This window comes from Drosophila gunungcola (genome assembly GCF_025200985.1).
Source record: "Drosophila gunungcola strain Sukarami chromosome X unlocalized genomic scaffold, Dgunungcola_SK_2 000050F, whole genome shotgun sequence".
Taxonomy (NCBI): Eukaryota; Metazoa; Arthropoda; class Insecta; order Diptera; family Drosophilidae; genus Drosophila; species Drosophila gunungcola.
In genome coordinates this window covers 79,403-94,716 of record NW_026453194.1, presented here as the reverse complement: position 1 = coordinate 94,716, position 15,314 = coordinate 79,403, and the positions used below count along the sequence as shown (strand labels likewise).

Sequence of the window (15,314 nt, the reverse complement as noted above, 5' to 3'; positions counted from 1 at the left end):
AGAGCTGTCATTTATCGTATCGATAGTATCGGCGGTTGGGCTACGGCCGCCACGTTTGTTTCTTCTTAGACTATCCCAACAGTTTAGATATATTATTATTATTATTATATTCAATAATATTTTGCACTTAATTATTTTCATTAAAATACAATTTAAATTAATTTAAACCAACATATTTAAAATTTTTATATCAAATATAATAATATATATATATGTATAATAATAAATAAAATAATAATATTTATTTACAAATCCTTAAAATCCTTAGAAAAGAAAAAATGCTATCGATGAAGATAATATCGATAATTGCTAAAGTCTCACAAATAACGGCAACTCGGCGGGGCATCTGTACTAAAATACCAAAACATACCGAGAATTTCAAAGTACTAAACACAATTACAGTGGGCATTGTTTGCAAAAAGGTGCCTTATAAATTATTAATTAAATAATGATCGGTTAAAATTAATTGTTTTGTTAATAAAAATCAAGATAATTATTTGAAGTTCTAATACAAATAATGGTCAACATATTTATTTGGATTGCTAAAATGTTGATATATCTACGAAAAATGTATGTTTCAACCAATATTTTCTGAGACATATAATTTTTTTAAATTTGCTTACAAACATAAAGAACAACGAGGTTCCAAAATATGGAGGCAGGCCTTATAGTTTATTTTTAAAACAATGAGTGAACAAGTAAATCAAATGATTTCAATTGAATAGTAGGATTAATTAGCTAAATTTAAGAAGTCAAACCAATTTCAAGCATTTGAAGAACGGCATTAAATTGCTCATGTTAAATTTTATATTTAGAGGTTGTTGCTTAAATATCTAAAAAGTTGAATTTGAATAGAATAGCTGGCTGAAATTGTTTGATTCTGCAAAGAATACCCCAATTAATTTTATTGGTATATCAGTGTAATATTAAACGAATGCGTTATGTATCGGAATATTTAAGTGTCGTTATTCGGCCACACTGGCTGAAACTCGAGAAATAGAAAAAAAACGTTACAATCAAACGAAACGAAACGCATTTACCAGCCGTAAGATAAATCGGGAAAAATTCGCAAAACTGAATAAAAGGAGAGTGTTTATTTATCAATTACAAAAATTGCCAAAAATAAAGTGAGTGTACAAGGGACAAGTGCAATCGGAGTTAGTCGCTTACGCACACAAGCGTATTCGTATTGAATTCCAGGAGAGCGACACGCACACACAGGTGCTGAGCAGGAGCCACGACCAGCTGTTGTTGGATGGCATAGCGGTACATTTTGGGTAAGCAATCTCAATCGCAATCAATACGCTCTATTTTGTTAGTCTCTCTTTACTTGGCTTTCAGTCAAATCAATTATTCAATGCCAGAGCTGCAGGTCCTTATCCCTGTTGCCGCTTGGCTCTTTCCCTCCTCTCTCGCTCTCTCTCTCTCTATGCTTCTTGTTGATCCGCTGACGGTTTATTGACCGACAAGCAAGGGAAGAAGAAAAACGTACGTGCGGTGCGCCACTCTCCCTTTCCCTCTCCCATTGCCCGTGTGTGTTTGTGTGTGTGTGTGTGTGTGTGATAAGGCGCAATAAGTGTGTCACACAGACGCGCTTTTGTGTTTCAAAGTGGAGCACACACTGTGTGTGTGTATCCCTTTCACACGAACACTCACTAATGCTAATGCATTGCCTGGCTTCTAATTGTGCATGGTTTAAAACTCATATTTAAGTGGCATTTCACCTTTCTTTTCGCCCCTTTCTCCTGTCACAGTGGCATTGCCTACTGTGGAGGGCCGCACACTCACTTTCGTTGCCATTTATTTTTGCTTTTCTGCTGGCGCCTCTTTCGCCGCAAATAAACACGCCAATTATTTGTATCGTCAACTTTTCCTCACACACACTTGCAAAAGCGCAGGAGATTAGTGTGAGACTGTCGCAGGGAAAAACTGGGAGACTTAACCCACTTCTGCCCACGCATCTTTTTAGGATCCGCAAAACTGGTAAATTTAAAAAAAATTTAATTTAATTTACTTCGTAAGTCCGACATTTCTTATAGAGCCAGAATTTCCTATATATTTTAATATAAAATAATAAGTGTTACTCAGATATATTTATGCCCTCGATGCGGTTGCACAAATTAAATATTCCTTTAAACAACTATTTAAAACAGTGAAGCTTTTAAGAATATCCGCTGAATAATATAAAAAAAAAACGAAGGTGTCATTTTTATTTTTAATTTTCCTGTTGCTTATATGGGTGATATATTATATAGTCCTCCGGTTTTAATAAAATTAAAACCATATTACTGGATATAATAACAGGCTAGATTGATTCGCCTTTTTTGCAAACTTTTGACGTAAATTATAATACCCTCTGCAAGGGTATACGAACAAGAATATTTTTTACCACGAATAAAACATACATATAAAAATAAAGGTGTTTCAGAGCTACCATGCTTTAAAATGCCCAAATCAGGTTGGGCAATAATGTAAATATGTAGATTTCAAAAGGCGTAATAAACCAACTATTTTACTGTATCTCCTATTTTCTTAAATTAATTATTTTCCTTTTTAAAAACAAAAAGTAATGCCATGTAAAGTGTTCTTACAAATATATCTTCTCTTTTTAAGATGACTAAGAATATTTTGTGCTTTATTCCGATAAAATGAGAGACAGCAGAGGTCTTTGTTGATTCAGCTGTTGATTGATTGATTGATTGATGGCAAATCGGCGCAAACAAGCACAAAACCCATAAATGCAAGGGACTAAGTTTTGCAGACGCATAAATTTCACTCAAAATGTTGGGCGATTGTCTGTTCTCCTCCTCTTTTAGACCCTTTTAACACCCTGTTCCATTGCGGATTGCATGATGGCGTGTAATCAAAAATTGAAATTAATCAATCAATCGTATTTTGGTTGCATTATCGATTCTAAATCATACTTTACTAGAACCACTGACCCAAATCGAATTCGGTTCCAGATATTTGGTTTGTGGAAAATATACATTATTGCGATTGTAATTGCAAGATTACACAATGTAAATGGGTTTTTTTTTCAATTCAGTTATTATATTATAACCAGAAGCGAGGGAGAAAATGTATTTAGGCAAGCTGAAGTTTATTATTATTATTATTTATTTTATACAGTCCAAACAATCCTTTTTCGCAGATTCTTTTTATAAAAAATATCCGATTGTTTTAATCTATTTTTGTCTTTAATTAGCTGCTTAAAAGCTTATAATTACATCAAACGATATTAAAATTAAACCTTCATTGCCCCTCTACCTTCGTTGCATTGACAGCTGCTCATTTTTATTTCACGCATTCAAGGATTCATTAAGAACAATGTTTTTTGGTAATTTACAACTATGTGAGCATTCAGCGCAATAACAAATGTATACAAAGAATGATCCATCACCCAAGTACTATGTGTGCCATTTGTGATAAACATTTACTGCACTAATAAAGGCCATTTATAATTCATTCGCTTTAATCGTATAACTGTCACTTATAGAACTGATATCCCCTGATATTTACGCGATTTGCAAGGGTACAATTATATCTTGTTCCATATATGTACGATATTTGCTGATTTCTGTTTCAGTTTTTGTTTGTTTGTTGTTGTTTGGGCCCACAATTAAATGGATAAAAAGGCAACGCTATCAATATGTACGTACATCTATCAAAATAATAATTACGGGGCGTGGTCGATAGGTGGGTGTCGACGACTTGTGCAGTAACTCTGGGTTCTAGGCCCCAGTCGGTATACTCTAGGGTCTAGACCTCTAAACCCCTAGACCTATCCCCATCATTTTTCTAACGTTCCTCGACATTGTTTGCCCTGTGTCGCATTTTATCGTTGTTTATCGTGAGTCGAAATATGCAAATTGGACCGAATTGCTGCCTGCCTGGTCGATGGGTGTGGGCACAAAAGATGTTCCAGTTACAATGGTTAACGACATGAATGCTACTAATTTTTCTATTGAGACAGGGGCCACCCACGCCAACCCACGCCCACCCACTCATCCTAAGCGGCCTTGATTGCTTGGGTGTGGGTGTGAGTGTGGGTGTGAGTGTGGGTGTGGGTGTGGGTGTGGAACGGGTTAGCTGATGTGCAAGTGGCTGGGATCCTTTCGTTTCGCTTCACTATTCCCTAACATTAAGTATTTCCGTTTTTAGTTAAGACGTTGCAATGTACACTACTTAAGTATTAATTTGCTTTACATAAAAATAGAAAATAATGACTAAGAAAGTGTAATACAAAGGCTAATATATAGGTACTGCCTATTGTAACAGGTCACAATACAAAATTTATTTGAATATATTATGATCCTTTCGTTCCACTTCGTATGACACCTATACAAAGTAAAAACAAAGTATAATTAAGGGGGTACTACTTGAATGCTAATGATCTTCTATAGAAATTATTGTTTTAGAAAGCGACTAAGATGTATGTATGTATTTGAATACTTTAAGATGCAGGTGTAGGGTATTCATAGCTACGATCCACCAATCGAAACAATCCAGGCTTTCCTTTCTGTCCCGATTCCATTGCGATGTCGAACAAACGACAACAAATCGCGACCTGACGTGATAACAAATAACCGCAAACTGTTCTTGCCAACAGAATTTGTATTGTTCGGTTGTTCAATAAATGTACATAATTTGAAGCACCCATCGGTGGCCAATTCCCCTCTCCCCTCTCCCCTCTCCCCTCTCCCCTCGCCCCTCGCCCCATCCTATCCCAATAACAATGGGCTGTAAGGAGGAGCCATCAATGTCAACCCGTGTAGTTCGCTTTGTTGCCTCCGACGGGCAAGTTGGACTGGAGCAGGAGCAGAAGCAGGAGCAGGATCGGGTTAACCCGCCTATTGTCCCAGCTGTCTGCTGTCCAAATCCCCGGTTCCCTATAGGCATGTGCTCATCCGTTGGCCTGGTCGTCGAGGGCATTCCGCTGGGCAGTGGCCGCCAGTTTGCTCCCCGGTTGTCTATGAAAAAGGAGTACAACACCAGGTGCTTTCGACCGGAACGCTATCGTCACGAGGTGGCCAATCACTATAGGGACTATAAGCTGCAGCAGCATCTCCACCAGCAGCAGCTGGGATCTGGAGCCGGATCCTTGGGCCATCGGCGTCACAGGAGGCGAAGGCGTCAGTTTTTCGAACGCACGGTGGAGGCATCTCAAGTGACCGCCTCATTAGCGTCGGGATATGCGCAGTTCCGCGATGTGTGGCCAACCCATGTGCACTACTTTCCCAGGTGGGTGGTCTTCATGGTCGTTTTGGTTGTGGGATGTGAGGTGTGAGGTGTGGGGTGTGTGGTGTGGGGTGTGTGGTGTGTGGTGTGGTTGGCAATTTACGCTTATATAGTGCCTTTCGGGGACGGGGCTCTTTGACAGTTGCTGCCATAAATATAGGTTGGGTTCCAGCTGAACAGCTCGTTGTCGCGCTATTTCCGACCCATCTCCGTAGCTCGAGTTACGTGAACTTGCCATATCCTCCTCCTCTCTGACGTCAGTGGTTAGTTTCAGGCGATTACTGGCTGGAAATCATCGACCACACGGCTGCATCCTTGCAGGTGGCTTTCGGTTTAAAAACTCCCAAGCCAATGTCACTCATCTGTTATTTAAATCGAAATTAATTAATTTGACTTCTTATTGCACGCCAGAGAAAGCTCTTATGTAGCCTTTCTAGTGTAGGCCAGAGTTAAAGGAAAGAATCAATTAAAATAAGTTTAGGAGAATGATGGGTCTGTAAGAAGAAGGCTTTTACAAAGTATTCAACCACAGGGTGATATTCAGTAAGTCAGTTAATATACTTGCTACTCGTAAAATAATAGGTTGGATTGTATTCGTTGAAAAATATGAAACAAATAAAGGAAAGCATGTACATACATATATTCTTGATCAGGATCAATAGCCTAGTCGATCTAGCCATGTCGTTTGAACATCGAAATCTTGGAAACTAAAAACACTGGCCACGCCCACTCTAGCGCCCACAAATAAGGGAAGTTTTGTGTGTTTATTCGCTCAATAGCTATCAACTCATACATAAATCTATCAAATCGAAGTATATTTTTAGAAGTTATTAGCATAAATGTACATTTTCGGTAGATGCTGCCAACTAAAACCCTGTCAAGGATCAAAAAGGAAACGTAGAACCATTGAAAGAAAAGTTCAATCAACCTGTTTTACTTAGATTCGATGAGTACTTTCGAAAGCGAACGAAAGTTATATTGCGGTAACACTTTAAAACCCTCTTCATGTTGCACATTGTTGCTTGCCCTATCGATCTGATAATTAAAAAGTTTCACATTTCACAATGAGTGATACTGATACTAAGCTTAGATCTTAGATAATGCCACTCAAATGGCATAAATACAAACAAAAGGGTGTCCGGAAGTCATTAACCCCGGGTTGGGTAACCACCCATTAAGCCAACCGGCTGATAAACAACACCAAATTGTGCTTTGTGCTTGAGATAGGGAGCTAGACAAATTCATCTGCTTGATTTTTGTGTACCCAAGAAATTAAAGCGCTATCTTTGGCAAGAAAACAGGGCAGCGTGGAGCTGCAGGTGACTGCCAGTTTTCCCTGAGGAGCGGTGGTTGGGTTGGCTTTTTAATTATATTACGGGTTCGGGTGCTGGTTACGGGTTACGGGTTATGGGTTACGGGCTAAAGTCTACGGGTAACGGACTGAGGTTCGCTTGTTTGCCCGCTCGTTTGTCGTACGTGTTTGCATTTGCCATTGTAATTAATGTTTTGTTTGGTTCCATTCTATTTTCTGCCCACAATGTGCACACATATGTATGTACATATGTACATACAAACATATAGCGCCCGACTAATGACCGCTTCCACTAATTACAGATCCGACGATACTGCGTATGCGTCCCGTGGCCGACGGACAGTGTGCTCCGGAGCGCCGCCCGACGACACCTACAACGACGCAGTGCGTCGCATAAGAAGCGCCCACAGTTGCGAGCAGCTGCGTCACCTGGTCCACCGGATTCCATGGCGATGGAACACCGGCGGCAATGATGACCTGCCGCCAGTGGCCCCCGCGCACGGAAGCCAAACTAATCATAAGCTAAATATTAATAAGCGCACCCCGGCGGCGGAAGAAAGCCCACAACAGCAGCAGTTCGCAGCAACAGCGCCTCAAGTGGACTTCTACGGCTATTTGCAACTGGCCAGCGGCTATTACGAGCGGGGGTTGCAGGCCAACATCAAGTACCTGCAATCGATTGGCCAGCGGCAGCGGCAGTGTCGTAATGCAATAAGACCATCGCCGGCGAGCTTATTCTCCGATTCGGACGCAGTGCAGCACGGCGAGAGTCCGGTGCGAAAGCTGACCGGTCGACTGGTGCAGCTGCTCAAGAGCTTGCGACGCAGAACGGTCAAGGAGGTGGCGGACAGACCGGGCATTTGGGTGAACATAAGAGCGGTCAAGCGAGGGGAGCAGCAGCAGCAGCAGCAGCAGGAGCAGGAGCAGGAGCAGGAGCTGGACTTTGACTCGAACTCAGAGGAGGAGGAGCTAAACGAGGAGGAGACAGCAGGGGGTTCGACGGCTAGCATGTGTGATTATTATGCTCTTGGCTATACAACTACGGAATCCGGAGGAGCATCAGCCAGTGCAGCCACCGAAGCCACATTCGTAGCCCAAGCCCAAGCCACAACCACAAGCACATTCACACCCACATCGACATCGACATCCACATCCACATCCGCCGATCAACGACGTCTGTACGAGATCATCGACAATCTGAGCCACCTTGGCATCGGCGACACCAGCAGCAATAGCAGTAGTAGCAATCGCAGGCAACAACTGACGCTGACGCTGCCCCAGATCACGCTCACCGACTGTACCGCTCAACAGGTGGCGCTATACAGCGCCAGCTTCGACATTGTCACACTGCAGATACCCAACGAAGCCAGACCACCGAACCTCAAAGCCTGAAACCTGAAAGCCACGTAGAATCAATATATATATAAATATATAAATATAAATGTATATATATAGAGGGGGAACAATCGACAATTGAATCGAATAGAAGAGAACAGAACAGAACCGAACCGCATTAAATCGAATCGAAATAACTGAAAGCGATAGCGAGCAGCCCACAACAGAACGGAACAGATCCCAAAGGCGCGCGCACGTCAGCGGAAATCGTTTATATGCTAAGTACAAAAAACAATTGTTTATAGCAAATAGAAAAAGCAGCATACTGACAAAACTAAAAAAACTGAATAACTAAAAAACAAATAGTAAAATAGTAAAATAGTAAGATAGCAAAATAGCAAAATAGTGAAATAGCGAAGCTCGCGCTCTCGAACAATGGTTGTTGTTGTTGCCGCTGCCGACGTCGTTGAAAACAGCAGCAGCAGCAGCGGGAGCGTTAGCGGGATTGGGGACAGCAGTGGCGGTATCGTGAGCGGTAACGCTGAGCTTCAACCATTTGGTGGCGGTACACCACAAGCAACGGCAGTCAATAACAATCATAGTGATAAGAACACTACTACGACCACAACAACCACAACCACAACAACAACAACAACAAAAACAACGACTGGTCAGGAGGAGCGGGAGGTGGAGGAGGAGGAGCGACTGCATCATCCAAAGGATACTCAAAAGGATAATCATCAGGAGTTGGAGAACAACAATTGCAGCAACAACTCGAGCAACATTGCCAACAACAACAACAACAACATCATGACGGATGCGGCCAAGGGAACAGCGGCGACAACCACAGGCACGACGGGATCATCGGAGGCGGCGGCCATGCCCACCAAGAGCGCCGTCAGCCAGCGGAACGTGGACATCAAGATCGAGAAGAGCAGCAACATGGAGGCGGCCACCCAGCAGCTGACCAAGAAGGTCCTTAAACTGGATCTGGGCGGCAAGAATCTGGACGAATACTCGCTCAAGTCGCCCAAATCTCCCATAGCTGGTCAGTATACCATCCCAGGGGAGTGGAGTTTATCAGCATTGAATTCACAGGCAATCAAAGAGATTCGTCTTCGTTCTTTCTATATGACCCCAAACAAAGATTACAAAACATCAAAACAATCAATTCAAAGTTTAGGGGAAATATTTTTCAGTTTTTCCAGTTTTTTACCTCTTTTCAACGGTCATTTACTTTCTGTTATTTATTTTTCATTTATATGTTTCATATTACTTTTCATATTTTTATTTTTCAAAAATAATTCATAAAACTTACAAGGAATATACAATTTTTTTTTCTATAGTAAATTATTATCTTAACATCCTTTCGTAATGAATTCAGTCTTTATCATTCTGATAAACATTATAAATAAAAAATGTATAAGTAATTTATTTTTGACCTTCGGCTAATTAAACTGAATACCGGAATCGGTTTATATACATATATCATTGAGCTCATTGAAAAGGCGCCTCAATTGGCTGGCAAATTCCATTACTGCCTTTCATCGAGCTTAATTAGTTTGGCCTGGAAAGCATCACAGACAGTGCGTTTCGGCATATTATTGTTAACATTGCAATACACTAAAAACCAAGTTGTTTATAATTTGATTCATCAAATTTACCGAGTCAGACAACTGGAGAAAAAATGCTGATAAGTGACTGTTTGTTTTAAAATTTATTCCATGGAACTTATTATTTTCTTATGATTCCCCACCGGAAGAAATAAACACAGAACATTTGGGTGCCTTATTTCATGTATAATTTTTTTCTAATGAATTTTCAAAGAGATGTATGGATATATTTACGCATTGTTTTTGCGATTGCGACAAATTAAAATAACAAAAACGTAAGCAACAAAACATGTGCCCTTACGATAACGTTCTTTAAACAATAATTGATTTTAATTCTTCAGGACAAAGTTTGTTGTTTATGAAGCTCTTACTAAAGATTGTTTGGGAAAAAAAACTTACATCACTAAATGAAGTCAATATATACAATCGTAAAAAAGTAAGGCATATTAATTTAAATATGCAATTTTGTGTCTTCTATTGGAGATATCTAAATGCGTCTGATTGGCTTAAAATCTTCAAACTAAATTTTAAAAATATAATATCGAAATTAACTAAAATGTCTGTTAGAAAAATGGAAACATAATATAAGTTTGCGTTCAATGCTTACTCACTTGAGCCTGAAAAAAAAATTCGTATCGTGTATGAAATTTAATAATATATGTGACTCAAATTAAATTAGTCAGAGTTGTTGTTTAAAGTGATTTGAAGTCACTCTTAATACTTGGCAATTTTAAAGGAAGCTTATCACACATTCGAAAGCTTTAACGTCAACAGGTTTATAATATTTTTCTTATTTTTATCCATTATTTTGTCTGCAAATTGAACTAAATATGTTTGCCCCGTTTTTTGAGCACAAATTCGTTTTAAATTTTAAAAATTTTATTTCTTTTTGATATAGTAATGGTTTAATAAATCAGAATAAAGCTTTTAATTTTTTCAATTCGAAAAACGATCGGATAAATTAGATAAAAATCATCATAGCTTCGCTGTTCTTAAACATATACGCATATAAATCGAAATTTAGATGTTTTAAGTAATATTTCGTTTTTGCAATAGCTGCAAGGGTATGTGGATTTTGGTTTCGTTTCAATTAGCTAATCATTTTAAACTTGTCTTAAATATTGGTTAACAGCTTTTATGAGATTTTCTGTTTTGTTTGAAGTGCACTTAAATATGAGCATAAGTTTATCAAACATATTCCGAATTCTTCATTCAAGAGTCTAAAATCTTATTCTAAAATCTTTTTTAAGGGTGTGTCTACAGACGATAAAATTCCTTCTTTTATGTTACTAAGATTTCTCAGTATAGTTTATGAGTTTTCTTTAATTTACCCACTCTCTTCAGGGGAACTTATCAGGAAAGATTGGGCAATCAATTGCTATTGACCTCTATTTTGTGTATTAATTCAATCGTTTTCATAAGCGTTTAATGTTTGCGCCAGCAATCTGACCTTATTGCCAGATTAATCCTCCTCGGGGCGCGTTTCTTATCGCATTTAATATTATTAATATGATTGCGGCCCGTTTGCCGTTTGCTGTTTGCTGTTTGATGTTTCTGTATTCTGAATTTCGTTTTGTGTACTCCGTTTGTATTCGCAGCACGTTTGCCGCATCAAACATCGCTGACGTCGTCGGTGGACGTGGAGGACCGGAAGACATTACGAGAGGCCTTATACCAGGGTATATTCCATCGCCATCGCCGCACCATCTTCGCCGTGGGCAGCTTCCTGCGGATGCTGCGCAGCCGCAATTCGCAATACAACACGATACGCAGCTCGTCGGAGGGCGAGGACATCGATGAGGTTAGATAAGACCCAACCCAAATATGCTCCCCATGTATGATCCCACGCCCATTCCGCACATCTCCATCAGCAGCAGCAGCAGCAACAGCAGCAACAGCAGCAAGAGCAGCAGCAGTCGAAACAGTTGAAGCACCATCAGCCGGAGCTGGAACAGTCACATGAACATCTCCAGCCGCCCGGGCAAGATGTTACGACCACATCCACATCCAGATCCACATCCACATCGACATCCACGACACCACCACTACCACCAACCGGACAGCAGCGAGCGTTGGACTCGATTTAGATGGCCTTGCTGCTTGAGTTGAATTTTGGATTTATTTATTAGCCCATACTACATTCGCGTATTATTAACTGCTATTTTACGATTTACGAATTACAAATTACGATTTACGAATTACGATTATTGTTAAACATCGTGCAACCATGAGACTAGCCACCCGTTGTGTTAGCATGTAGTGAGCCATATTAGTTCCGTAGCTAGTACTATTGTTGGCGGACCGTGTGACCTGCTGACTCCATTACCCAAGAAACAAAACCAAAAATCCCGAGAATCCGCTGCAACACATCTCGTTCGTTCATTCTTTGAGCAGATCGCCTTATCTTAACTGCGACCCACTTAAGCTAAATTTAAACAAAACTAAACTAAACAAAACTAAACTAATAACTGAATGTGAACCCAAGCTGAACTTGAAACTCTTACTTACGTACATGCTATGTATAAAAAACAAAAAAAGACAACTTAATTGTATTTAACTCGCATTGTTTCAGCGCCCAGCTCTCAGTATTTATGTAAAAAAAACCGCCCCATTTGTCCGTCTGTTTGAGTCACTGATAATAAACTGCCCAAAATGAGTTAGTCCCATCAGTCAACTAGAAATTACCATTTTTCTATTAGGTTGGATATAAGAAAATCCTTGTCGAAGTGGCCGGTGCATGTTAGAAGTGCAGTGCAATTTACAATAAATTTAAACGATTTTTTTTTTATTTTTTTCTACATAAATATTTCTTTGGATTAGCCTTATAGGTTTATCCTAAAAAGTAGTGCAATTAAAGAAAATTAAATTATAATATTTACAGAAATAGTACTTAAAGATTCAAAAGATATATGAATATAGATTTTAAAAGGGTTTCAAAAATAAACTTCATCAAGTTTCCTAATTTTTATATTTAAATTATGCCTTTAATACTGCGCGGGCTTTTAAAATAACCCAAAATAAGTAATTAAGTATTTTCTATCAAAGTTCTTAATTCACTCACGCAAATACTTACAGGGTTTCAAAGCTAAAGTACTTTCATTAATCAATACCTTTGGTTTAAAAAGTACATTCTTATAAACCTTCTCCAAACCGCCTTAAAAATAAAATCAGAGTGCTGGGTAGCCAAATAGTCGAGAGATAATCGACTATAGTTTTTTTTTTTTTACTGAATCTTCAGTTTATTGCATTCCGTTTTTTTGTATGTCATTGAAAATGCGTTGGCATTCGTTTTTCATTGCAAAGGGAACAAAACTTATAAAGCCGCACGTCGAAAAAATGTTTTTTAAACGATGAACAAATTGATATATTGCGCCTAGACCTAATATATATATATATATACATATATATGTAGCTACTATATACGATATATAAACCCATATATACAGATATATTTGAATGTATATGGCCTAGTTATAGAACATACACGATTGTTGTTGTCCCCATAGACATGTTATGTGAAATTAACTCTGATTTGCGATCCCACACCCAGAACACACACACACACACATCTATTAAATAGTGTAATTATATATTTTAGATCATTTTTTTTTTTTTTTCGTTCATGGTACACACCTTACGTTTAGAACTAATTGCATAGTTAGCGCTTTAAGATGACATTTTGTACAGGACAAAAGACAATGGATATCGTTGCATGACACAAAAAGAAAAGACAACCAATATTTGCTAAACTGTACCGTAGTTCACTTCTTAAGACACCCCACTTACACTTACACCCGATACTCTATTATTTACCCGATTCAATTTAGATTGAAAGAACAATAAAACCTAAACAAATGCTAGTTACTGCTTCACGTTTCATTATTTGAATTACCACCCCAGGGATTACGTTTCGAACTCGATCTCTCTTTAATTTCAGTTCCTCAAGCGGCGTGGTTCGAAGATCCGGCGATTTCCGCACCTCTTCGATCGCTGAGTCTAGTTCTTAGAATTGAGAACAGTTGAGAACAGTTGAGGACAGTTGAGGACAGTTGAGAACAGTTTGTGGTATGCTGTCAGCCGAGTCTGGGCCAAAAGAGGGTAAAGTTGAGCACTGGCGGAGTCCAGGGCTGTGGCAGCGATAGAGGTGCTGGCCAACTGCCACCAAGGCTGGTTAGAAAATCCTGCAGAGGATGCAAAAAAAAAAAGGCGTTACAAAAATGCTCTCAAAGTGGAATTTGAATGACATCGATATCACCAAATATTCTAAAATTAAGGAACGGTTTTCCTTTTAGGTCTATGGAAATTAACAAATATACTACGTTTAAGTTTTGACTCCGTTTTATAGGTCTATGGGACATGGAAGTAATTCCATGTTTTATTTATATTTATATATTATCTATCATTAAACACTAAATGCAAAAGCATAATCCGAATTTGAATAGACATTCATATTAAAAACATATCCAAAGTTTACAATATATTATCAAAGCAGAATTTTAAACGAATGTTTTTACATAATAGCTAAAGCAAATTCAATTATTTTTTACTACATCATGTTATGAGCTTAAGTTTTAGAGCATAATAATTTCTTAAAGCAATCCTCGAAACTTTCAAATTTGGGAAATCGCGAATCACTCCGAAAATGCTATACTCGATGGATTGTTCTTACAATAGTTTTAGATGGGTTGAAATGTTAAACGATACCATTTCATTTAATTTATTGAACTATTTTATTCTAAATGTTCCATTCATTAATATATATTGGACTTAAAACAATAAATTGCTCGACTTAATAAAATTAATCTGTAGGACAGGCGTTGAATAAATAAAATTGGGCGAAAGTACGAGGATTTTAAAAATACTTTGTACTAGCTGTCTTCCACCAAGGTGGCCATCAACGTTGGTTAATTGGATTAGTTTTACATGTCGGTGCAAAGTATAAGCCGCGAATTCCTTAGCTGGTTATATTTGCAATGTCTTAAAAAAAAAAAGGTGTAAGCCCACAAGTATGACGTAATACAACGTACCGCGTTTTCTTTGTCGTCAATTGATCATTTTATAATTTGCTGAAAAATCCAAAAATTTGACACCAATGATATACACAGCAACAAAATATACACGCAAAAAAAGTATTTTTTTAAATTCTGCCAAATGGACAATTTTAAACCAATCTTAAAGTTCGTTGGTCATTGTAGGTAGGACCCATTCAAGATGATCGACTGCTAATTTGAAACCGATCGATCAACTTGTTGTCGAGTTATGATGTTAGCAGTTTTTAAAAATTTCAGGTGCAAAGGTGTAAGCCAGTTAAAAACTATTTTAGATACGACCATATTTTTTTTACAGGATATTTTTAAAATTAACAACCGATTGGGAAAAAAAAAAAATAAATTAAAAAAAAAAATTTGGGACTGGTAAAGCCCTATAAATATGGGATTAATACTCACCTGCGGTGGCGGAGCGGCCACCACATATGTGTCCTCATCGACGGCCTTTTGGATCATGGCCCTCAGGTGGGCCACTTCCCTCAGCTTCTGCGGGGTGACCACCACCTTGGCCTGTGAGGCGGTAGCCGCTGGTGGACCCATCAGGTGCTTGGGCGTCACTATCTGACGGCGCCACTTCGTCAGAGGTGCGGCTGAGGCCGAGACGAAAAGCCACAAGATCGTCAACTGCCAGCGCATGGTGTTGGCCAGCAAGTGAATACTGTAAATAGAAGCTCCGGAGCTCCAGCAAGCGCAGAGCACTACCGATGTCAGCACTTTTGGCCCGACCTTATGGTGCCGCAATCAACGAAACCCGACGAATATATGTGT

General features: G+C 38.9%; 3 protein-coding genes across 5 annotated transcripts; 2 read left to right on the top strand and 1 right to left on the bottom strand.

Annotated features, from left to right (window-relative positions):
* The first annotated feature begins 4,703 nt into the window (after nucleotides 1–4,703).
* On the top strand, nucleotides 4,704–7,943 carry LOC128261080 (uncharacterized). The gene is made up of 2 exons (XM_052994530.1): nucleotides 4,704–5,241; nucleotides 6,853–7,943. The coding sequence occupies exons 1-2, from the start codon at nucleotides 4,736–4,738 to the stop codon at nucleotides 7,940–7,942; spliced, it is 1,596 nt and encodes a 531-aa protein (XP_052850490.1). The 5' UTR covers nucleotides 4,704–4,735; the 3' UTR covers nucleotide 7,943.
* A 363-nt stretch (nucleotides 7,944–8,306) lies between these two features.
* LOC128261090 (serine/threonine-protein kinase phg2) lies at nucleotides 8,307–14,335 on the top strand. 3 transcript variants are annotated; one of them, XM_052994544.1, is made up of 3 exons: nucleotides 8,307–8,933; nucleotides 11,097–11,299; nucleotides 13,436–14,335. In XM_052994544.1, exons 1-3 carry the CDS (start codon nucleotides 8,321–8,323, stop codon nucleotides 13,490–13,492), a joined length of 873 nt encoding a protein of 290 aa, XP_052850504.1. In that variant the 5' UTR covers nucleotides 8,307–8,320; the 3' UTR covers nucleotides 13,493–14,335. The 3 variants fall into 3 exon arrangements, with proteins under 3 accessions (XP_052850504.1, XP_052850503.1, XP_052850502.1); XM_052994543.1 differs by lacking the exon at nucleotides 13,436–14,335 and adding an exon at nucleotides 11,373–13,362; XM_052994542.1 differs by lacking the exon at nucleotides 13,436–14,335 and adding an exon at nucleotides 11,370–13,362.
* Nucleotides 13,542–15,311, bottom strand: LOC128261096 (uncharacterized). Its single transcript, XM_052994551.1, has 2 exons — nucleotides 14,946–15,311; nucleotides 13,542–13,679 (listed from the first exon to the last, which is right to left on the bottom strand). The coding sequence occupies exons 1-2, from the start codon at nucleotides 15,180–15,182 to the stop codon at nucleotides 13,572–13,574; spliced, it is 345 nt and encodes a 114-aa protein (XP_052850511.1). The 5' UTR covers nucleotides 15,183–15,311; the 3' UTR covers nucleotides 13,542–13,571.
* Between the last annotated feature and the right edge of the window lie 3 nt (nucleotides 15,312–15,314).